Source organism: Prionailurus viverrinus, chromosome C1 (genome assembly GCF_022837055.1).
Source record: "Prionailurus viverrinus isolate Anna chromosome C1, UM_Priviv_1.0, whole genome shotgun sequence".
NCBI lineage: Eukaryota > Metazoa > Chordata > Mammalia > Carnivora > Felidae > Prionailurus > Prionailurus viverrinus.
In genome coordinates this window covers 62,130,285-62,154,448 of record NC_062568.1, presented here as the reverse complement: position 1 = coordinate 62,154,448, position 24,164 = coordinate 62,130,285, and the positions used below count along the sequence as shown (strand labels likewise).

The 24,164-nt window shown below is 36.3% G+C and overlaps 1 protein-coding gene across 2 annotated transcripts in view; it reads right to left on the bottom strand.

Annotated features, from left to right (window-relative positions):
• The window catches only part of GALNT3 (polypeptide N-acetylgalactosaminyltransferase 3), a 44,824-nt gene that overhangs the window by 16,097 nt on the left and 4,563 nt on the right, over positions 1–24,164 (bottom strand). The window contains exons 2-4 of one of the 2 annotated variants that reach the window (XM_047872817.1): positions 18,143–18,233; positions 8,550–9,173; positions 4,066–4,238 (exon numbers count right to left, since the gene is read on the bottom strand). In XM_047872817.1, the coding sequence (XP_047728773.1) occupies positions 4,066–4,238; positions 8,550–9,064 (688 nt within the window). In that variant the 5' untranslated portion in view covers positions 9,065–9,173; positions 18,143–18,233. The remainder of the gene's footprint in view (positions 1–4,065; positions 4,239–8,549; positions 9,174–18,142; positions 18,234–24,164) is intronic. The other variant, XM_047872816.1, reaches the window with a different exon arrangement.

The following is a 24,164-nucleotide window of genomic DNA, read 5'->3' as shown; positions in this document are numbered from 1 at the left end:
GGGAGGGGAGAGACTTCAAATGGAGTAGACCCAGGAGTTAAGAAGGCTCATTTAGGGGTCTGAGAAAACTAGCTAAGGGAGTGAAGGAAACTGAATTTGGCCAAAAAGATATTTGACACATTTTAAAATTGGAATTTAAGTCTGGAAATTCAAAGAAAAATGCCAAGTATCAAAAGGATTCTCTGATACTTAGGCAGTGATCATAATAATTTAAAACAAAAATGATTAGGAAAATGGCAAATAGGAAAGCCCAAGGCTACAGCAGTTTAGGAATATTTTTACAAAGAGTCAGCATAAAATTTTTGAAAGCTTTGGAGTCTGCTGACACAGAATTTTTTCCAGTAAAAATATGAAAGAAGAAAGGAGCATGTAGTTAGGAATGGAGCTAAAAACAGGCTAAATCTTATTAATGGGTATATAATTTAAGATATTCAACATTCCAATTTGGATGAGACATGATAAGCAAGAGTTAAAACAGTAGGTAAAAGAAAACACATTAATCATGTCAGTCAAGTATTGTTCATATTTTGAAACAGCTTCTTAAGTCTGCTTTTTTTCACCAATAAATTCTTGATTCTTTGTTAAGTATACAATGTGTTTCCTCAGGTGGACTTCTTGGGCCCATAGCACAGCCTCAAAAAGATCTGGGGATGCTGAGAACATCAGTAAATGTCCTAGGGTAGATGTTTGCTTCTGCCTGATTCCAGAAGCAAACATAGATGACTTTATCTATGATTATATATATTTTTTCAGTTCTCCAGTGGTACAGATAAAAGAGTTGCTTATTCAAAGTTTAAACATTCATAAAGGAAGTGAGAGTTCAGGAACAACTTCTGTGGACAATAAATCTAAGCATTGCTGCCTCAAAATAATAGGCTAACTTTTTCATACCTTCTAAGAACCTCAGAATTAATTCTCTGAAAGACAAGCAGGATTGTAACTTGTCTTAAAATATAAATCATGGATATTTCTGCCTTAATCGTAGATTTATAAAATAGAAACTTGTATAAAAACATTTCAAAGTCTTTAATGGGGATTGAATCTTTTTTAATGGAGTCACTATAGATTCCTTCAATAAACTATCCCCTGTTTGAGTCATTAAAGAATTTTTTATTGACCCACAACTTCCAAACTTCCTATAAATTTTTATCTGCCCCTTAAATTCAAGCCCCATCCATACCTGTATTTTTGCAAGGTTAAGAGCACAAAGCCGTGAAATCAGACCTCCTGGGTTTATTTATTTATAGCACCATTACTTTTAGCTGAGTGACTTTTGGTAAGTTATTTTATTTTACTTGGACCTCAGTGTATCTATAAGATGGGGATAACAGCATTTACCCTTACAAGGATTGCTGAGAGTATAAAAATGAAAGATTGCTGTGCATTTAAGACAAGGCTTACCACATGGCCCATGCTCTGAAAACGTTGACTGTCTTGTTTTGCTGTCACTAGGACTTAACTATCTCTTTGTCACTTGATTATCCACATATTATGCTGCTCTTTCCTAAACCAATTGAAACCAGGGACTATAGTTTCTACATCACAAGCTCCTCTACAACAACTAGGAACACATTTTCTATAGCGGGTACTCATTAAATCTTTGATTCAATAAGACAAATTAATTACATTAGGATGCAAAAAGATTCCTCACCAAGAAAACTGTTGCAAATTCATTGCCAATGCTATAAAGAATTAAAATATTCAGACCCTTTGACCAAGCAGTCTAACTTACCCAAAGATACAATTCAAAAGAAAGGATATTCATTACAGTGTGATATATACTAACAGGGTGGGGTGAATGAAGGGGAATGGTAAAATAAGTAAAATGCATCTAGTCCATCATGGTCATTAAAAATAAAGTTTTGAAGGTAAAAGAAATGGGCTAATAATAATACTGTATGAAAATGTCAGATTTCAAAATTGGATTTCTGACATGGATGTAACTAGGTAAACATTCTATGTTTATTTAGACAGCGATCAAGAGAGAAAAAGCGAAATTAAAATTAAATAGGAAGATTATGATTGGATATCACTTTTCTTTCTGATTTCCTTTAATTCTATTAATTTTGTTTGAGCAATAATAGAAGTTACCTTCAACTGAAGGCTTATTACAAGTAGCCTTACTGTGACCCTAATTTCTCACTGCTTGAAAAATCAAACAAATAAAAACCATCTGAGAAGGAAGCTCAAAAAACCAAAGAGGGATTATTTTTTTCTTTTCTTTTTAGAATATAACATATGAAAGGCATGCAGAACTTAATCAAATGTCACTTAAAACTCTATGGATGCAGGGGCGCCTGGGTGATTCACTCAGTTAAGCGTCCCACTCTTGATCTCAGCTGAGTTCATGATCTCATCGTTCATGAGATTGAGCCTTGCATCGGGCTCTCTGCTGCCAGTGCAGAGCCTGCATGGGATTCTCTTTCTCTCTCGTTTTCTGTCTGCCCCTCTCTTGCTTGTGTTCTCTCTCTCTCTCTCTCTCTCTCTCTCTCAAAACAAATACATAAACATGGGGGGAAAAAAAACACACCTCTATGGACTACAGACCAAGAATTAAAAAAAAAAAAAATCATAACATTTCAAGCAGTAAATAAATCAGTTGGTTACAATTAAGTGGTGTTATAACCTGGGTAAGAGGACTGGAGATTCAAATCTCTGATCCAGTACTGTGTACCCACATGCAGGGAACTTGAATTATAAAACTTCCCCATTTAGTGAATACATTTCACATCCATGTCAAACATCTCTGGAGATAAGCAAACTTATTCCACCTAGATGATACTTAACTTGAAAACAATCTCAATTCACTCATGATATTTTATTTTGAAGTTAAAGACATGTTTAGGATTGTATGTAGAAAATTAAATAAGCCAGGTTAGTAATTTTATGCTTTATTCACTTATTATCATTTCTTAAGTCTGGATACATCTTGTTATTGATGACATGTCACTTAATAAGCAGTATTTTTTTTCTTTTTTCATGGCACATCAATTAATGGTTTATCTTAAAACAGATGTTGCTTTTGGATAGATGAAAGAGTATCACTATCTCCATTTTACAGATGAGGAAACAGCTAGTTAGTATTGGAGTGAGAATTTGACCTTAAAGAATCAGGCTCCGAACTCAACTAATTCAGGAATAAATTTTGTGATCATTGAAATAATCTATATCTGTTTGGTATTTAAAATACTCGTTAATGTTTGAAAACTTAGCAAATTAGGGCATTTGTCTGATTAGCCTCGCAATTCCAATTTAAAATGTACAATTTAGTAACTGACCGTTGATTTGTAATTTTAAGTAGACATTCATTAAAGAATTCAGCTAACTTTGTAAACAATATTGAAATACTTAGCAGCCAAAATAAAACAGGATGTAGTGACTTTGTAATGATTTTTAACTACTCATTTATATTATTAATTAATGTATTATTTATATTAACTCATCTAATCTTCAAAACAATCCTAGGAGTTATGTATCATTTATGTATTTCCTCAATTCTAAGCTGCACCATTAGATAGTTATTATAATCAATGGCATCTTAGTGTAATTGGTTGTGAGGGTTTTTTATTCTAGCGGTATATAAACTAATGATGAAAAAAAGATAAAAATTAAAAAAATAAACTAATGATGTATTGTGCAATAAATTCGATGAAATATGGCATTTTCCCCATTTTACAGATAAAGAAACTGAGGCATAAAAAGGTTAAGTAATTTGTCCAAGTTACACAGCTGGATAGGACCAGAACTGGGATTCAAACCAAGGCAGCCTGACTCAAGGCTCAAGTTTGTGTTCTTAACCACTATGCCTTACAATAAAAATCTCACATTGAGGACCACAAAGTTAGAAGTCATGGTACTTCAAACATTTCTGAACTTTAAAATATTTAAATATAGACACCTTTGAATTCTACTCTCATCCATCATACCCATCATCCAAGGTACTATATTCAAGCTGGGGGGGCGGGGGAGGGGTGCATACAGAGAGTACAATACAATCAAATAGACTTTGGACAACATCACATGGATTTACTTGGAAAACAACCTAATTTGCATGTGCTTTCTTACCATCTACACTAGCATCATCCACCAAAATGATTTCCTTCAGCAGTATGGCAGGGGAAGAATAAAGCACACTGTGGACAGTTCTAAGCAGCGTGGACCAGGCTTCATTATGAAAAACTATTATGACACTGGTGGTAGGCAGGGGAGGACAGCGCTTAAATTTTTGTTCAATACATCTAGAAGAAGTCAAAGAAGTAGAACAATTATGAATTTTATTACTTTATTTCAGAGCTATGCCATTACTAAAATTATTATTTAACCATTATCACCATAGAAACAATAGCAGACAATTTTTTTTCTATGTAAGTTGATCTTAATGCTATGCAAATGCAAATCAAAAAAAATTTTTTACACAGAGATCATGTCCACTGATACAGATTCCAGGTCAAGGATTAAAACGTGCTATTGTAAGTTTTCTCAACAATATAATTTCAAATACAAATAGCATTTTAAATAGAAAATATAACCTACAAGCGAGATAACCTATAACAATGGCAAACACTTGTAATCGCTCAAATAAAAACCAATTTTTCTCCCCCCCCTTGTAGAAATCATCCATTTTTCTTATTACCTCCAATTTTTTTTAACAGTGCAACTTCAAGGGCACCTGGGTGGCTCAGTCAGTTAAGTGTCCAACTCTTGCTTTCAGCTCATGATCTCGTGGTTTGTGGGATCAAGCTCCGCATTAGGCTCCATGCTGACAGCATGGAACCAGCTTGGGATTCTCTCTCTCCCACTCTCTCTGCCACTCTCTGTGCATGTGTGCATGCACACACTGTAGCTCTCAAAAATAAATAAACTTTAAACAGTGCAACTTTATTAAATGAATATTCATCTTCGTAGAGATTCTTACTTTCCTAAGTATGTAATATTTTTCAAGTTTTTAAATCAATTTACTTAATCTCTACTTGAACCAAAAGGGAAAAAAATGGCTTACTATAAAATCTATTTTTTTATGATGCTCACGATTCAGCAAGACTTACTAAGTTGCTACCATATACCAACCATGCTGTGTTAAAGATTTTGCTCCAGTAACCTGATCTATAGTTTAATTAAATAAGACCTAGCATTTTAAAATACTAAACTTTAAAATTTTACATAAAATCCTAAATCCCTGTTAAAAGTCATGTGATCTTTTTGCCATATGAAACATTGATAGGCACAAGGAGTCGTTTTTGGCTGATTAATGGTACTAACCATTAGCTAAACACATTAGTTACAAATTGATCTTGAGTTTATTTTTATAATAATATCTTCCTCAATGAAAATAATCTTCATAAGAAGCTGTTGGGTATGAGTGGATCTGTACAGTCCCCAGCCTTTGAGACTGAAGCTGACCACAGTCCCTCACGTACTGAGTTGAGGTGAGGATCCAAAGATATAACAGAGTAGAGGGTTTCAAAACACTGTAAAATCAGAGTAACCCTGGGACATAAAATATGTGTGGTCTATGGTAAAAATAAATAATCTTTAAGTTCACTTAAAAATCATAAATGGTGGGGCGCCTGGGTGGCGCAGTCGGTTAAGCGTCAGACTTCAGCCAGGTCACGATCTTGCGGTCCGTGAGTTCGAGCCCCGCGTCGGGCTCTGGGCTGATGGCTCGGAGCCTGGAGCCTGTTTCCGATTCTGTGTCTCCCTCTCTCTCTGCCCCTCCCCCGTTCATGCTCTGTCTCTCTCTGTCCCAAAAATAAATAAAAACGTTGAAAAAAAATTAAAAAAAAAATCATAAATGGTTATACAATTTTAGACAGAATATAAAATCCTCCCACTCAAAAGGCACTATAAATACAGCGTGTGAACAATCAAACAGTGCTGTTCAAACCCAAAGATAGGAAGCAAATCATTCACTTATGGAGATAAGAAACTAACACACTTCAAATGCTCTGTGAGGGAAACAGAGCCCCCAGTATGACCCTAGAGGCCTGGGAAAGCCACCCAAAGAAAGATATCCTGTATGTTCTCATTATTCACTTTTATAGCCATACCTCAGTTTGAATGTTTCAGATACTATTCTGAGAGGCTGTCTTTAGGGTGGAATATTAGTAGGGATAAACAAGGAATTAGGTTGAGGATAAAGTATTAATAGAGTGTGTCAACACTGTTGAGTAAGAAAAGGAAGCAAAGGTTATGAGTGAAAGTGATTTTGCTCTCTTTGTGCCTTCATGATTTCAAATATACATGCATAGTCAGAAGCAAATAATGACATTCATCCTCACTGACAGATGAAAGCAAATGATATATTTTAAAGTGAATTTTGGATAAACTACCAATTAGAAGTAAGGTCCAAACACAAACTACCTATTCACAATTAGTCTTGACTCACAATTACACAGAAATGTATGACTAAATATAAGCTTGTATTTTTAAGACATAAAGGTTTGCAAACCAACATAAATTAAAAGTAAAAATTATTTAAAAACTCCATGCTGTTTTTCTTAAAAAAAAAAAAACAAAAACAAAAACCTTATGATTTATTGTCTTAGAAGCATTTGTATGGGGTGTTGGGATTAAAAAAAAACAAAAACAAAAAACCTCACATACGTTTACTTGTCATGTGACTAATATTAATAATTACAAAAAGGTTTCAAAATTTTAAATTCAAAAATTCACAAAAATTCACATTAATGAAATGTGATCACTTTAATCTTACAAAGCTTTCCTTAGTTCAAGCTAGGATTTCTTTGCTTAACTGATAACTGCTAACATCAAGTAAAGGTGTCATGTTATAGCATTAATGCAAGTGATACAATTTCACAGTATGATTTCATAAACCTCATTTATTCTGAAACAATAAAAAAATTAAACTTAGGCTTTAGATATTGTTTTACATGTCACTTAAAGTAGTGAAATTAAATAACTTGCCAAACTGACTGCTTATACTCAAACCATTTGTAAAATTTGGCATATAGATATGTACTTAAATTATCAATCACATGACCATCTGACTTTGAGAGACACTGGATCTATATTTTCAATGAGCATGGAAATGACCAGCAATTCTTCAGAAAATGTGTTCCTTGCTGATTTAAGTTAAATTTAAAGTAAGAAAGTGTTAAATCTTTACCAATTCTTCACAGTTCTAGGTATCCAATTCTTATCCAAAAAAGGTTCTTTACTTTAAGTACCTCGTTGTTTTTCACTTACAATGATTTCATTATTGAATATTATTGTAGCTCCTCAATGCTATATTGGGGGAAAAAAATAACTTGTCTTGAGCTGACATTGACTGTCATGTCAAAGAATAAAAATTATGCTTCTTGATTTGTGATGTGGATTGCTTTTCAGTCAAGACCTCTCCCCAAATCAGTCAAATGCAATACTGCATTTTAACTATTAACATAAGAAAAGAACTATTCTGTGCCTTGTTATAAAGGTAGAATATTTTATAGACATTCATTTGTTTCTTCACACATTCACTTAAAAATGATTAGCACCTTAATCTTGAATCACACAGATTACAATAGAGAGACAGAAATCTAATCTACCCAACTTCAATATTAAGGGACTCTTAGTTAGAGCAAGTATTCATGATCATATATCTAGAAAAACAGGAGTGAAGCCATCGACCTAAGTCTATCAAAGTTCTTTTCTTCAGATGCGTTTCCAAATGTAATTCTATTATAACCAGGAAGCAAAATATGTAGGCATGGCTTGCTTACGGTTTATCTCATACTTTCAACAAATCAACAAATGGTTTGAAAACTGCTGGAATTTATTTTAGTTATTTGAATTCAAATAGAACACTTGAACACTACCTCAAAGATAACAATGGACAGAGCATAGTTGGAACTGGAGGGAAACCAGAATAAAAACACTGTGTACTTGAGATACCATGTAAACAAAGGGACATAAAAGGCAATGTTGGCCTCTTAGAAGCTAAAGAGAGACAATTCTATACATATGGTAACTTATTCAACAAAACTCTAGAGAAAAAAAATCATAATTGAATTAGCAATTTAACAATATTGTTCTTTAAAGGAAAGATTACAAAAGGTTACAAGGCATTCTGAAATACAATTACAGTACTGAAAGTAGCCACAAAGTCTGTGACTTAGTTCATAGAAAATTCTTATCTAACAGCTCCAAAATTTCGGCACTTTTTAAACATTTTTATTCTACAGCAACACACAGAGGAACAGAAACAGCTCCTCTGCCTCCCACATCTCCCATAAAATTGCCCAATATTCCCTTCTTAATAAATTAGAAAACTAAAGCATCTAAGAATTAAGAATTTCCTTGTGGTTCTACAGAAATCAGATCTAAAATTTAGTCTCCTAATTTGTAAGGTAACAACCTTCTACATCTGCAATGCCTCACCAAGCATAGATATGGAAAGCCTCAATAATAATAAACATAATTAAATTAAACAGCAATTGCTGATATTTTGCCTCAGAGAGTGACTACAGAACAAGCAAATTCCTTAGCTAATGCCCCTCCCCTGCAAACTCTAATGTTAAACAGTAAACAATGAATATTCTTTAACATACTCAGGAGGTCGAGTGTCTGGTCCAAGATCTCGGTGTAGAGAAATCCTGTCACTTGCAAAAGCATTAAAACAGTGTTTTGCTTCTCCACGTTCTTTTTCCTTCTGCTCTTCAATACTTAAATTGGTTGTCTTGAATGCTTTGCCAGAAGCACCAGGTGCATTAGAATCCTGAGGTGGGCGGTCAAGAACAGGTTTCAATTCTGCTGCTGTATAATATCCTTGCAAACAGGGTCTCTCACCAGCATCAATGTTTTGCCTGACCGGTGCTCCTATTTGCATTTTTGGCATTGCATCTTTAATATTGTTTACAGCTTCTATCATTAAATCAAACATCTTGTTTTTGTTTTTCATGTTTCTTTCCATCCGTGATTCCTCTTTGGAATATTGAACACTTACTTCTCTTTGCATTAAAATCAAAAATATTATAAAGAAAAAAATTACTGCCCCAAGTTTCCAGAATTTTTTATGATAATGTCTTTTAAGATGTAATTTTACTAGTCGTTTTAGGTGAGCCATTCTGACATTAAAAGCTTCCCACTTGACAAATAACAGTTATAGTTCCCTCTGTTACTTATATTTTTTATCATAGATTTGCTGGCAAGAAGGTTTCATTAAATGGTAATACCTATAAACGGAAATGATAAATGGCATTAGTAGCTAATCATTCCTATAGGCATGGTTCAATTGATTCATTCAACCAACAACATAAGCTACAAACAATTGTACTCTTATGGTTAAGAAAAATACAAAGATATCTTGCCCTCAAGAAATTTACACTTTTGGAAGAACACATTTACTATAATTAGCTATAATCTATCAAGGATATACTAGAGATTTCTCTCCAATAAAAAATACCTTGTAAACTGTGGCTAATATTTATTATATGATATGCATACAATTATTTTTATAAACATATTTAGAGTTTCTTTAAAAAAAAAAAGGTACCTTAACTCAATGACCAAGGGGCCAAAGGACCTCATTGCATTGATTATAAAGAAAGGGGGAAATCCGTAAGAAAGCGTAGGTATACTGATAGGTACTGTTAGGCATACATCTAAAATAGTGGCTTTTATTTTATGGAGTTTGTCCTCAACTTATGCACTTCTATTCCAACTAAACCAGTTAAGATTATAAGTAGTTTTAACAAGTAAACTGGCACACTCTCAAATTTATTCACCTGATAATACTTGTGAATCCTGACAGAACCACTGAAGAGTAGAAAATTAAGAGTGTCTAAGGTGTTGTTATACCACAGCTATTTTCTATAGTTCACACAAATAATAAAATCTAATAACAAAAAGAAGACGGCACTAAGCTTTTTACTTGAAGTGACTCTAAAGAGGCAACAGTGTCTACCCTAAGAATAGACAACATGTTTACTGAACTCTAATATGGGCCACCAGAAGCAAAAGAAAGGAAAAGGAAAAAAGAGAACATCGATGACAGCCTGATTTTCTTCACGATGTTTTAAAAAATATAATATGAAGGGGTTTCAGTATATAATTACATACCATGCACCATTATACTCAGTCAAATTTGTAGGCACAAAGGGGAAGGAGAATGCCTGTTCTCCCTACATTCTAAACATATTTTAAAGAAAATTTAATTTATAGATGTGAAAACTAACTTTGACACTTTATTCAGTTTTTCTTCCAAAGATACCACTAAATTTAAAATTAAAAAGCCAAGTTTTAAGATGGATTCTCTGGCCTTTAGTAAAAAATTTTAAGCTAAATAAACAGAAGAGGCAGAATTTGAATAGTTAGTTCTGTATACTACTTCTAATTGGAAAGATACGTATGTATGTATGGAATAGGCACTTTGGTTTCAAAAGATAATTCAATTATAATGTATTCTGCCCAGAAAAATGAGATCCTAATACATCTGAGTTTTGGTTGCTTTCAGAGCCTCATGTAAGGATTAAAATGACCTCGTAAACTTTTTACATTATTTGAAGATACAATGTAGTTTCAGAACCATACAATTCTTGCTGTGTATGTATGTAAGCTAGATTAGGCATCTGAGAAGGAATGTGCTGGTCTCCTTAGGATGTTTTAATACAGCATAAAACAAGAAAGGGTCCAGGGAAAGCATACAGTAAAGGGAGATGACAAAACTAAATATTTCCATAGCAGTGATGGTTTTCCCAAGATACTATATGCCCAAAATCATATTAGAGGGTAGGCTGGGGAATGAGAAAGAAGAATGGAATTCTTCACCAATAGGGCAATAATCTTATCATTGTGTGTGTGTCTATCTGAAGAAGTCACTCAATTAGCAGGTTTTAGTTTGGGATGTCTCTAATGAGGGAGTCAAAGGAAGCTTATGAAGGACACAAATGATGTCTCCCTTCCTCCTGGTTGTTTTTCTGGCACTCACGATGTCTGTGACACAGTGAGCACCCAATAAATTTTTTTACCAGGAAAAGGAAAGAAGGACCAAGATTTAATTTATTAGAAATAATAAAATAATAATTTACTTTTGTTAAATACTGATTAGGTCCCCAATACTTTAATATTACACAGGTTCTCATGTAGTCTTCCAATAATCTTGAGAAGTCATTCCCATTTTGCCCACAAACACTGAGCGTCAAATAGATTCAGTGGCTTGGCCAACATGATTCAGTTTAAGTGGAAAAGCAGTACTCTCCCAAATGTGTTCAAACTTAGGTCTGATCTAAAATATTAAGCTTTTTGGGGCGCCTGGTTGGCTCAGTCGGTTGAGCGACCGACTTCGGCTCAGGTCATAATCTCACAGTTTGTGAGTTTGAGCCCCGTGTCGGGCTCTGTGGTGACAGCTCAGAGCCTGGAGCCTGCTTTGGATTCTGTGTCTCCCTCTCTCTCTGCCCTTCCCCCACTCATGCTCTGTCTCTGTCTCAGAAATAAACATTAAAAAAATTTTTTTTTAAATATTAAGTTTTTTACTCCTGAAACCAATATTGCACTGTATGTTAGCTAACTAAAATTTACATTGAAAACAATACTAAGCTTTCAGTTGAAGTTATCTGAAATAAGATCTTCAAGGGTCAAGAAATGATACTCTAAATGTAAGGAGATAAGGGGAAACGCTAAGGAAAGAACTACAAATAGCTTCATACCACATAAGGTTTTCTGGACAAATGAGTCAAATAAACACACACACACACACACACACACACACACACACACACACACACACTGGAGCGCTGGGGTGGCTCAGTCAGTTGAAGGTCCAACTCCATTTTGGCTCAGGTCATGATTCCAGGATCCTGGAATCAAGCCCCATGTCATGCTCCTCACCGAGAGTGGAACCTGCTTGAGATTTTCTCTCTCTCTTTCTCTCTCTCTCTCTCTCTCTCTCCCTCCCTCCCTCCCTCCCACCCTCCCTCTGCCCCTCTACCCCACTTGTGTGCACTTTCTCTCTATATAAAATGAAAATAAAAATAAAAAAATAAAAATAAAAACAACACAACTGTTTTCAGAACGTGTTTTTGGAAATAAGACTGAGGATGAGATTGTAGATTTTAACAATGGAGGATTAAGAGATTGAGACCTTTTAGTGGCAGAGTTTACTAGAGTAGGAACATGACGCTTTGCTCTTTTCAGATTATTTCAGAAGGGAATAGTCTTCTTTTACCAATTGCTGATCACTTGAAGATTCTGAAATGAATCTCCCAGGGATTTTTATATGACTTTTCTGTCCTTTGCTGCTAATGTGCAATATTAGGCTTCCATTAATGATAAATTACACTCAACATTAAGCATCTCTATTAGCGGTCTTCAACTCTGGATACACTTAGCAGAAAGCTCTTTAAAAAGAGTGCTTTAGGCCTCCCCTCTAGAGAGTTTGATATAATTATTTTAGGGCCAGGGCCCAGGTCCTGCTTTTGTTGTTATTTTAGGCTCTCCAGATAATTCTAAAGGGCGGCAAGGGTTAAGAACCACTGGTGTAGGTCACGAGACTTTAGGCAAATCAAAACTAGCACTTGATAGGGAAATGACTGCACCTAACCAAAAGCAACCACACTATTAATTTCTGATACTCCAAAGACAGGTTTTTCAAAATAGAATGCTGATATAAAATGAGCAAAAGTTATTTTGACATGGAGAGATAAGATGAAATCCAAAGCAAGAATGACCCAAAGTTTCCTGAAAAGGCTCAGAGATTAATGCTGATATAAATGACACATTGGGGTTTTACTACAAATTATGGCGTTGTAAAATTACTTTGAAAATATGTTATTCCCATCACAAAGATGGAAAAACTCAGATTCTGCACAATAAAACACATAATCCAAAAGCCACACAATAAACGAATGAGTTAAACAAAACCAGGATTCTTAACTCCTATTCCTGGAAATAACATCACGTTCCTAAGCCTCACTACTTACCAAATGTCAAGACCTATGTGAAAACAGCCAATGAAACAAATTTCTCTTAATTTCAACTTCCAATTAAACTCAGAAGTTTCAAAAATGAAAAAAAAAAAAAAAACCCAGCACAACAGCAAATTCAGGATATAAAAATGATTAGCAGGTAGAGGTCTTATTGTACTTTTTAAAACCTTTAAACACACCTATCTAAAATGTCATTTGCTGGGGCGCCTGGGTGGCGCAGTCGGTTAAGCGTCCGACTTCAGCCAGGTCACGATCTCGCGGTCCGTGAGTTCGAGCCCCGCGTCAGGCTCTGGGCTGACGGCTTGGAGCCTGGAGCCTGTTTCCGATTCTGTGTCTCCCTCTCTCTCTGCCCCTCCCCCGTTCATGCTCTGTCTCTCTCTGTCCCAAAAATAAATAAACGTTGAAAAAAAAAAAAAATCTTAAAAAAAAAAAAAAATAAAATAAAATGTCATTTGCTAATTATTAAAGGTCAGATTCACAGGAGAGATTAATATCATGAAATAGTTTTTTTAAACTAGAAAAAAAATTAATTTAAATTCAAAGATGTATTCAAAGATCTCTAAGTTATTATAAATTTCTAAAATTAGAACAAAGTTAATATTCAGAGGCCTTATCAATCTATATGCTAGAATATATGTAGACATTACAAAAAGGCATTAATAATAAATTAAAACATGCACAAAATAATGATACTTTAAAATGACTAAAACAATATGCATGATTCTAACAGTCTGTGAGATTGGGTTAAAAATCAATGGGTTATTCTCCAGGGTAAAAACATGTTGCTATCTGAACAGAAAAGACTGAGCTATCACAAATCAAAATAACTACAGAGCTGTGGCTTTCAGTTATGTAGACTCTAGTTTCTCAAACTTTAATGTGACAATGAGTCACCTGAGGATGTCGTTTACATGCAGATTCAAACTGGAAAAGATCCATCTTTAGTCCAGTTGTCCCTTCCAGGTGGAAAAGGACACATTGCAAAGACATTAGTTAAGTTGTTAGTTTAATTTAAATATTCCAACTGAAGCAATCTTCTAAAGCAGTGAAAAGCAGAACGTTTCATAACCGCATGTGAAAGTAACATTTAATAAAATAAGAGGATAGTTCTTTCCATTTCTTGTTCCTATATTTGTGACAATAAACCTTTATAGCTCCAGGGATTTAAGGTCTGGTTCCAGGTGACTTTAACTGGCACAAAGCCTAATTGGTATATGAAACTTGCTGGCTACAGCATGAATTAAAGCATGCGATAAAAAATTAAGGGTAATCACAAAAAACAAAACATTACAAAATTATATATCCAAAATGTAGCATAGAGTGTAGAGTAAGAAGAGTACACTACTGTAAATTAATTCATATTTGATCTTTGCCACACATTATCTAGATCTACTAATCAAATCAAAACAACAACAAAACTTGCTCTAATAATAAACCTTACGTGCTTGGGCAGAAACTTTATTAAGCACCTCTCATCTACTAGTTAGGGAATGGAGGGGTGGCAGGAAGTCATTTCTGCTTGTATTTATTGGTAAAACCAAATTTCATGGTGACTTACTATTATGGTTGGCTAGTTTCGGTTATGATTAAATCCATTTCCACACCCTTGCCTGAAATTCTTCTAAGCAGGAAGTGACCTGTGGATGTTTGACAAGGGACAAACACTGATACAAAGCAAACTGCCCTGAGATGGCAGTTCCTCACAGGAGGAAGCAGCAGACATATCCCAAATATCCCAGCTGAAAAACAAACTGGGGTTGCTCTGACTGGCTGGAAAATGCCACCAGTGAACAACTAACTGCATGTAACTGTCACAGAGTAAGATGACTTTCTGAACAAAAGTCATCTGCAGGTTATGTGACAAAAAGTCTAGTAACAGAGCTGAGCTCCAACAACTCAGAGGCACTGCTTTTATTTAATACTGAAAAGGGTGTGGTCACACATCCAACTTCTCAGCTAAACCTGGTCAGATAAGCATCTCTATTGACAATATTATCTTTGAAGGTGAAAGGTTATGAACAGGATCTTAATTTGTAGAGCAGCCAACTCTACACAATTTGGAGCATACAAGTAATTATGGAACTGTACTACCCTTTGCAGGGGAGGGTAATATGGTGGTGAAGGCAAGCTCACATATCCTCTCTCCTGCTACTGTGATTGAATCTGCACCTGTGAAAGGTATATACTGATTGGTTATGGCATAATTTTGAGGAGTGAATTGAGTGGTCCCACAGATTATCCACTTAACTAGTACTTCTCCTGGGTAGAAGTACTACCTTTTAAAAGATTTGTCTATTTACTTTGTAAACACAGTTGATGGCTCTTGGATTAGTAAGGAGACAGAAACTACATAGTGATTTGAAAAAGGAAAGTATAATATATTATTCTGAGAGGACTGGAGTAACAGGGAATTGGTTAGTGAGAGTTAAAAAGAATTCAAAATAATATAGGAATAGTAGATATAAGGGGCAATCACTACCTACAAGGCTGAGATGAGAGCCCAAGGAAGAACCTTCCCCTCACCAGCACATAGATCCAGAGATCTCTACAGAAAGAGCAGTGTTGGCTCCTTGACAGTGGAAAAGTTACAGAGGTATCTCACTAGTGAAACTTGCCCAAAATCTGACCTGTGGAGTCCCAGAAGAAGCCATTCATAGGAAGATGTCAAACCCTGGAACTTGTTAGGTGCCGATGCTAACAGCTGGCTGCTGATGGCACCTGGAGTTAAGAAGCTGTGCTCTGCAGGAATGTAGTGCACTTTCATGTATAGCCTGGGCCAATATGGTGCAGGTTGGTGCCTAGGATAAAATTTGGGTAGTTGGTGCCTTGGAAACCCAGTTTTGTGGGGTCCCCAGTGTGCACATGTATAAGGCTAAACAAAGAGTGTATGGAGCAGTGACCTGGGCTGGGGAACAGGTCCATGATGTCTATGACTCCAGGGTACAACCCTGCTGTCCAAGTCAAGCTCTGGAGAAAGTGCAGGGGGCAGAGGTGTGCCAACTCTAGAGAAAGCTGTGCCATGCAGTTACTTAACACTAGAGAATACTATGTGGAGGCCTAGAAGTAGAGAAAAAGGTATATGCTCAGTAAGAGCCTAGCCAGAAAGTCACCCTGAAACCAGGAAGGAAAAGTATCTTCTACTTTCAGTATCCCTCCAGTGCCCTCTACTGACAAGGCTTAATTAACATCGTGCCAGCCAGCAAAGGAGAAATATTTACAGATTTACAGCCCCCCCCCCGCCCTGCTCCATTATTACAGAGCAGGAGAAGAGAATGAATTTACAGCTGAGAGACAATAAGCAGCATAGTCTACCCTTTTGACTTCTCAGTTTCCATATGCACACTTTCTCGCACATTTGAACTCCGGTGGAAAAACAAAACAAGCACCTAGCAAGATGCAAGCATCCTACTTACAAGTGAAGAGGAACCCTGGAATGAGACACAGAATGCCAACAGCCATTGTCTCCAGTGACAATGGGAATTACTTTTCAAATTCTGACACAGTCCCAACGTAATATTCAGTTACCTAAAGACTAATTTGTAAACTTAGTATATAACAAATTCTATGCAATATTTTGTTAAAGGAAGGAAGGAAGGAAGGAAGGAAGGAAGGAAGAAAGAAAGAAAGAAAGAAAGAAAGAAAATGGGAAGGAGAGAAGAAAATATTGCCTCCAAAACACAAAAAACAAAAACCAAAAAACAAAAGGCCTATTAAGTACAGTGACAACTGAATGCCCAGAAATGTTACTGAGGCACCCCTAAATTTTTGTGAGTCTGATTACCCACTGGTTCTCATATGCTTCACTAAGATACCTAAAGTAATTGCTACTTTCTGCTCATCAAATACAATCAGCATAATATTATCAACATAGTAAACCAATGTGATATCTTGTGGGATGTTGGGATAATTAAGATTTCTAGGACAGGAGAACTGACCTGACCCTGAGACAAGACTGTGAAGATACAATGTTGGCCAAGCTAGATAAGAGTAAATTGCTTTGGGGTGCCTGGGTGGCTCAGTCCGTTGAGCGTCTGACTTCAGCTCAGGTCTTGATCTCACAGTCCGTGAGTTCGAGCCCCGCGTCGGGCTCTGTGCTGATGGCTCAGAGCCTGGAGCCTGTTTCGGATTCTGTGTCTCCCTCTCTCTCTGACCCTCCCCAGTTCATGCTCTGTCTCTCTCTGTCTCAAAAATAAATAAACATTAAGAGAAAAAAAATTTAAAAAAGAGTAAATTGCTTTTGGTGGTCCTTGTAAATTGGTACAGAGAAAAAGCAGTTAACCAAGTTGATAGCTACATACCAAATGCCAGAGGTAGTGTTGATTATATCAAGTAAAGACACCACATTCTGTTTCAGCAAGCACATTTGGAATCATCCAATGATTAAGTTTACAACAGTCCATTCATTCTTTAAGATCCATCCAACTTGGGCCCAGGACAAATAAGTGAGTTAAATGAGATGTGATAGATAAATCAAGTCTTATTTCAAATCTTTGATGGTGGCACTGAGCTCAACAATTCCCTTCGATATAGTATTCTTTCTGATTTACCATCTTAGAAGGAGGGCAAGTTTTAAGGTCTTCCACTTAGCTTCTCTTATCACAATGGTCCTCAACCCATGACACTTAGAGAACCAATATAAGGATTTTGCCAGTTATCCAGGATGTCTACTCCGATTATATATTAAGGAAATGGGGAAATAAGCACAGGGTAGATCTGCTGACCAGCTGGACCCTCCTGTGAGTCAGACTTTGGCTAAGACTCCACCTATTACCTAAATGCTATAACTCCACACGATGACTAGAGGGCCACAAGTGGTATTTTGGCTCCATAGGAACTGGTACAAAAGGTCTGAGTGTATTTTCTTTTCCCCAAAGCATAGCCTCTCTAATAAATGGCTATAGGTCCCTTTGGGGAAGGCTTTTGAGGAAAATTTGTGGTGTATGCTTGAAACAATGGTGTAGACTTCAAGACTGGCCTCAACTTCAATCAAAGGGCTCTGGGCCTGTAAATTGACTTGGGTTTGGAAACTGAGTGAGAAGTAATGATGCTCAACTGTGGCAACTAAAGCCAATGCTTTTTGCCACCAAGCCTAGAGTTTTTTCTGGTATATACAACAAGTGATACTGTAGTACTGCCCATCTATTTCATTCATCACATTTGCAAAACAATGCCTTCTGATTATATCTATGTCCCAGATTTCCATTATGGTAGATACCTACTTTGTCCTTGGTGGTTAAATGCTGCGACTTGTCTTCTGCTACTATGGAATCCCATCATCTCCATTGAAACCAAGGAGCCAATCTTAATGGCCTACAAAGGAGAGCAACCACAGATTTTTTTTTTTTTTTCACTAATGCAGGGACTTCTCTCACTAATGTTTTTCTCAATATCTTAGTAAAAGGGAGAGTGTACTGGGCCTTGACATGGAATATAATTGGAGGATGGGCACTCAGGTTGCAAACAATTAAGTCCAGTGAACATTCCTTTTATGAAAGAATCCCAAATCTCATGAGTAGTAGACAATTTCTACTCATTCTCCCTTTTGAGGCCCCAGAATTTAAGGGATAGGTGAATAGGGGAACAAGTGAGCAATTGCTCAATTGCTATCACTTTGCATTCACCTTTCTACAAGCTTAGCTATAACTCACTGGGTACATACTCATCCTCTACCTCTCAGCTTCCATTCTTCTCTAGAAAAAGTGTCAGCAAACTTTCCATAAAGGGCCAAATAATAAATATGTTTTGCTTTGTGAGCCATATGGTCTCTATTGCAACTACTCTATTTTTGTGGTGCAAAACCAGTCATACACAATACACAAATGAATGGACATAGCTAGTTCCAATAAAATTTTGTTTACAAAGACAGGTGGTGGATAGAATTTGGCCCAAGGTACTGTGCCAATCCCTAGAAATTCAAAATGGCTTCAATCTCAACATTTCTTTATTTCCCTGTGCTTACCTCTTCTCCATTAGCGTCCACATTCCCAGATGTAAAAGAACAAAACAGTTCTTCACAAATCCATAACATCATTTAAAAAAAGTAAGGCATAAAAGCAATGTCTGCCTTTATGATTAGGCTATTTTTGCACCTATTTTGAAACATGCAATATCCCTCCACTTATCTAGTCACCATCTGAAATTCCTGCATTCCCCACTCCTCATGGTTAGAGTATGAAAAGATCTTATTAATACATGTTTCAGTTGGAAATAAATGAGTGTCAGACTAAACTTTTATTCTCCTTTCAAAAGCCAACTTCAAATAGGAAAATTTTCCTCATACATAGACAATTACCACACAGTGAGGTCTATGAGAATACTGAATGCCCAGCTCCATATAGGGAAGGAAGGGGGACCTAACTCTGTGGGGTTTGTACTTAGTTCTTCTGGCAAAGGGGAGAAGCCCTAAGAGGTATTAAGCAGGGTGATGACCTAATTACAACTGAAATTTAATTAAATTTAATTAAATTTAATTTAATTCTTGGGGCCCTGGGTGGCTCAATCAGTTAAGTCCAGCTTTAGCTCAGGTCATGATCTCACAGTTCGTGAGTTCAAGCCCCATATTGGGCTTTCTCCTGTCAGCACAGAGCCTGGATCCTCTGTCTCTATCTCTCTCTGCCCCTCTCTGACTGGCACTGTACACACACTCTTTCTCTCTCTCAAAAGTAAATAAACATTAGGGGTGCCTGGGTGGCTCAGTTGGTTGGGCACCTGACTTCGGCTCAGGTCATGATCTCACAGCTCGTGGGTTTGGGTCCCATGGTCAGGCTCTGTGCTGACAGCTCAGAGCCTAGAGCCTGCTTCAGATTCTGTGTCTCCCTCTCTCTCTGCTCCTCCCCTGTTTGTGCTCTGTCTCTATCTCTCTCAAAAATCAATATTTTTTTAAAAAGTAAACAAACATTAAAAAAAATAAGATAAAATAAAATAAAAAATAAAATAAAATAAAATGATTATTCTTGAAGCTGTTTTTAATATGGATTTGGTGGAGAGGGTGGTGAACCAGAGAGGAGACTGAAGGTGATTAGCAGACTATTAAAATTAATCCAGGTAAGAAATTGAGAAGGGGTGTGGAGGCTTGGGAAGAGATCCAGGAGGTAGAGTTGGCTAAATTCAGCAAATGAATCAATATGGAGGCTGGAAAGGTTGTTAAATTGTGAATTGTGTAAGGATGGGTTCTTGACTTATTGAAAAAAGACCAGCTAATGAGTGCTCTCTGTTCTGGATTATCTGCAGTGGAAGAGCTGGAGTTAAAATAACAGGGCAAGGGGCTATGAATGCTAAAAGACTAATGACAGAGGGTAAAGGATATAAGAAGGAGACTGAGGTAATAACAGCAACAAGTCTTAACCAGTTCAAAAAGATGGGTCATATCTGAAAGCTCAAATAAAACAATGAAAACAATAATTTGCATTAGAAGCCCTCTCTGTACTATGAATTGCCCCTCACAAGGGTCCACTCTGCCATGAGGTATTTACTACCAGGTATTCTTCTGCCCTTTACCCTATCCATCTGACTTAGAATTATCAAACTTGCATGGTCTCACACTACTCGCCTCCAACAAATTATCAATCAGGTATGAGGATAACTTCTAGAAATTTATCCCACAGATATGCTAATATGCAAGTAGAATGATAACCTGTAAGTCTGCACATTAAAGCATCATTTTAACATCAAGACACTAAAACAACCGATAACTCTATCAATAGGGAAATAAATTACAATAAATAAATTATGATACAGTCATATGATGGAATATTATGCCAGATTAAAAACAAAGAAGCTACTTTATATGCTGATATGAGGTTATCTCCACAATAAGTTAAGTGAAAAATGAGACTCATTTGCATTTTTATGTATGCAATTTATATATATAACATATACTTTATTATATATACATATACACACACACATAGACACACACATGTATATATTACACATATACAATATATATATATGTAAAAGGAGCATTGTTTGCTCATAGGAAAACCAGGTATTAGAGGGCAACAGTTAAAAGAAGACTTGTCATATATACGTCCTTAGTTTTTTTAAATTTTGGACCATGAGGATAGAGTAACTACTAAAAAAATAAGCAGGGAAAAAATTGAGAGTAGAATAAAAATTTTCGGACAGGTAACATCTCAAATTTATTAATTCCATTCATCATTTCTCAAGAAGCTACTGGGGGATGTGTTCCTACATGAGAAAGTAAACAACAAAATCATTGTATCTAAAAAATAGGGACTCCTTCAAAAATGTCAGCAAAGAAAAATCCCAAGCAACTTCCATGAAACAGGCTTAGAAAGCAATAGGCCAAATTGGAACAAGAGAACAGAGAGCTCCAGAAGAGACCAATAAATCTGATAGGTTTGATTATGTGGAAGAATCATACTGAGAAGATATTGGAGTATATAGAAACAGAAATTGATACTCAAAAAACTAAGCTATTTTTTTTCTTAAATGAATTATTAACTCTATGGTTCAAAAATTTTTACTCATACTCATAATACACTTGCTTGGCTCAGCAGTAAACAATATGTACACAATAATCATAAGTAAATACCTAAATGCAAACAAAAAATGTGAGAATTATATTCAGAGATGGAGGGAGAGCAAGAGGCATGTGTGCGCAAGAGCTAAATATTTATCTACTTTAATGGGAAGTCAGTTGATAATGTCAAACATTGATAAATTAAAGAATAGTAGTATAAGCACATTATTGCAAAAGGCAAATAGGAAGCAACACCTAAAAGAGGTTAAAGCATTCCTAGACGCAGCAGCACTGGGGGAAATGAGAGTTGACTGGATTTTTGCTGCTATCGCTGTTGTAAGGCTTTTAATAATTCTTTTTAGTTTTATTTACATTTAAGTAGGATAGAAGTACAGGACTTGGAATCAGACAGCTTGGATTGGAATATGGTCTCCGACATTTTACTGCCTCGTAGACAGAGGCAAATTACTTACTCTATTTTCCTGTCTCTTAAAATAGGGAGAAAAATACCATGCACCTCATTGAGTGGCTTTGAAGATTAAATGTTTAATTCATGAAATTGTTTAAAATATGCCTGGCACATAAGTGCTTAATAGTAAAATAGTAAAGAAGGGGTAATACTTATTAAGACAACAAATATTATCTTCTGTTACTTGATAAAAATGTAAAGGCATTAATAACTGAAATCTAATTTTAAATATATGAGCCACATATTAAAGTCTGCTCCCTTTGTCAGGAAACTTTAACTTTTTTAAAGTTAATACTCCCAGGTACTAAGTGGGAATTTGTTTCTTGAGGCTACAGTCTTCAATTTAAATCCATAGGCAGAAGCAGGAGGTCGGGCGGGGGGGGGGGGGGGGGGGAGGCGAAGACTGGTGAAAAATTCTAGTTAGTCCTGGAAAAGGGGAGCTCAAACTGGAATCTGAAGGATGAGTTTTTAGCTAGATGGGCCAAAAGCGGAGGGAAGAGAGTTCCAGGCAGGGATGATGACAGTTGCAAAGACCAGAGGCAGGAGGAGCGCATGGTCATAAAAAGGGCCAGTAGAGCTGCAACAGAGTAACATGACACAGGTGTGTGCAGTAAGCAGAATCTCAATCGTGCCAGGCCTTTAGGCTGAGTGAAGGAGTTCGTCTAATCCTAAGGCAACGAAGGGCTTTAAGCAGTTTTGAATGTTTTCAAAAGATCCCTCTGGGAGCAGCGTAGGGAACTAACCAGAAGGAATTCAGGTAATCAATAGGGAGGCCATTTGTAAAAATCCAGGCAAGAGATGTTGATAGTGACAAGAGTGGAGAAAAGTAGATGGATTCGAAAAATATTTATTTAAGAGGTAAAACTGACAGAATGACTTTTTTTTTTTTTTGGTCTAGTCTGATTAAATTACATTATTTCAGTAAAAGTTGCCCCTCCGGTAATTCCTCACCAATAGCAATATACTCAGTTGTACAACATTTATAAAAAACTATAAGACATTTCAATCACAAAGTTAACTTTTCACTTGTAAATGGTAAAACCCAGATCTTGGAACAAAACCAAAAGCCACAATAATATGGAATTCAAAGGAAGAACATGTAAATAACAGCAATCTAAATTAAATGGACTAATTAAGCACAGTGAAACAAGTTTCCTAAATCCTCAATTTCTGTGGTCGCTGCCCAATAGGAAAGCAAATATACTGCCTGCCCAATGCCTCTCCCCTCCCTGTGCCACTTTTACTCCAATATTTTTACTCCACAATAGACTTAGAGGAAAGAAAAATATTACATGCTTTGCCAATATCTAAATGGGTGTGTATGTGTACACAGGCACAAAAGCAGACTATATTAAATCACATATGTAAAGTGCATGATAGGAGTATGCATAAGACATCACTCCTAGCCCAGATGTATGTAAAAGGCGGGGGGGGGGGGGGGGGGGGTGGGTGGGATACAGTTTCCTAAGTGAGGTGAGGCCTCAATTGAGTCTTAAGAGCTAAAAAGAGGTATAGAGGTAACATCAATGGGGGGTTAAAAAAAAAAAAAGCACATAAGAAAAAGCATTGAAATCTGTTGTTGGAACATAAAATTTGATTTATGGAGTAGAAATCCATAGGTAAGCACGGGTCAGATTCTGTGAGACCATTTTAAGGACCATGGGTTCTATCCTGAGTTATGTGAAGTTATTAATAGGTTTAAGCAGAGGAGAGAGACATCCAGGTTTACATTTTTACAGATCATTAGTGGAGGGGTTCTGCTGAGGATGGATTTGAGCATAACACCATCTGCTGAGATATTAGGTAGCAGGTAGCTATGGTACCCCATTTAAGAGTTGATGAGACCCTGAACTGGAGCAGAAGTAGAAGAATTTGTGGGGGAGGGGCAGAGGAAGAAGGGCAAAAAACGTTAACAGATTCAGTGATATGATAGTTGTGGAGGTTAAGAAAAGAGAGTTAAAAAATGACCTCTGGATTTCTGACATGACACCTGGATAGTGGAACAGATCCATAACCCATTCTCCAAAATACCTGGAGCCAAATATGTTTTAAAATTCAGAACATTTTGGATGTTAGAAAGGAGATATGGTTTACACACCCAATATAACAGTGTACCCCCAACAGGGCCTGGAACAGTACCATGTAATTAAACACATTCCACCAAGTGGAATAGATGATAAAGAGCTCCCTGACAGTAAAATTAGGTTTTGTAGCAAATTGAGTTCAAGTGTTGCTGACAAAAAAGTTATCAAAAACATTTTGGTTTTCCAGGGTTTTTTTTGTTGTT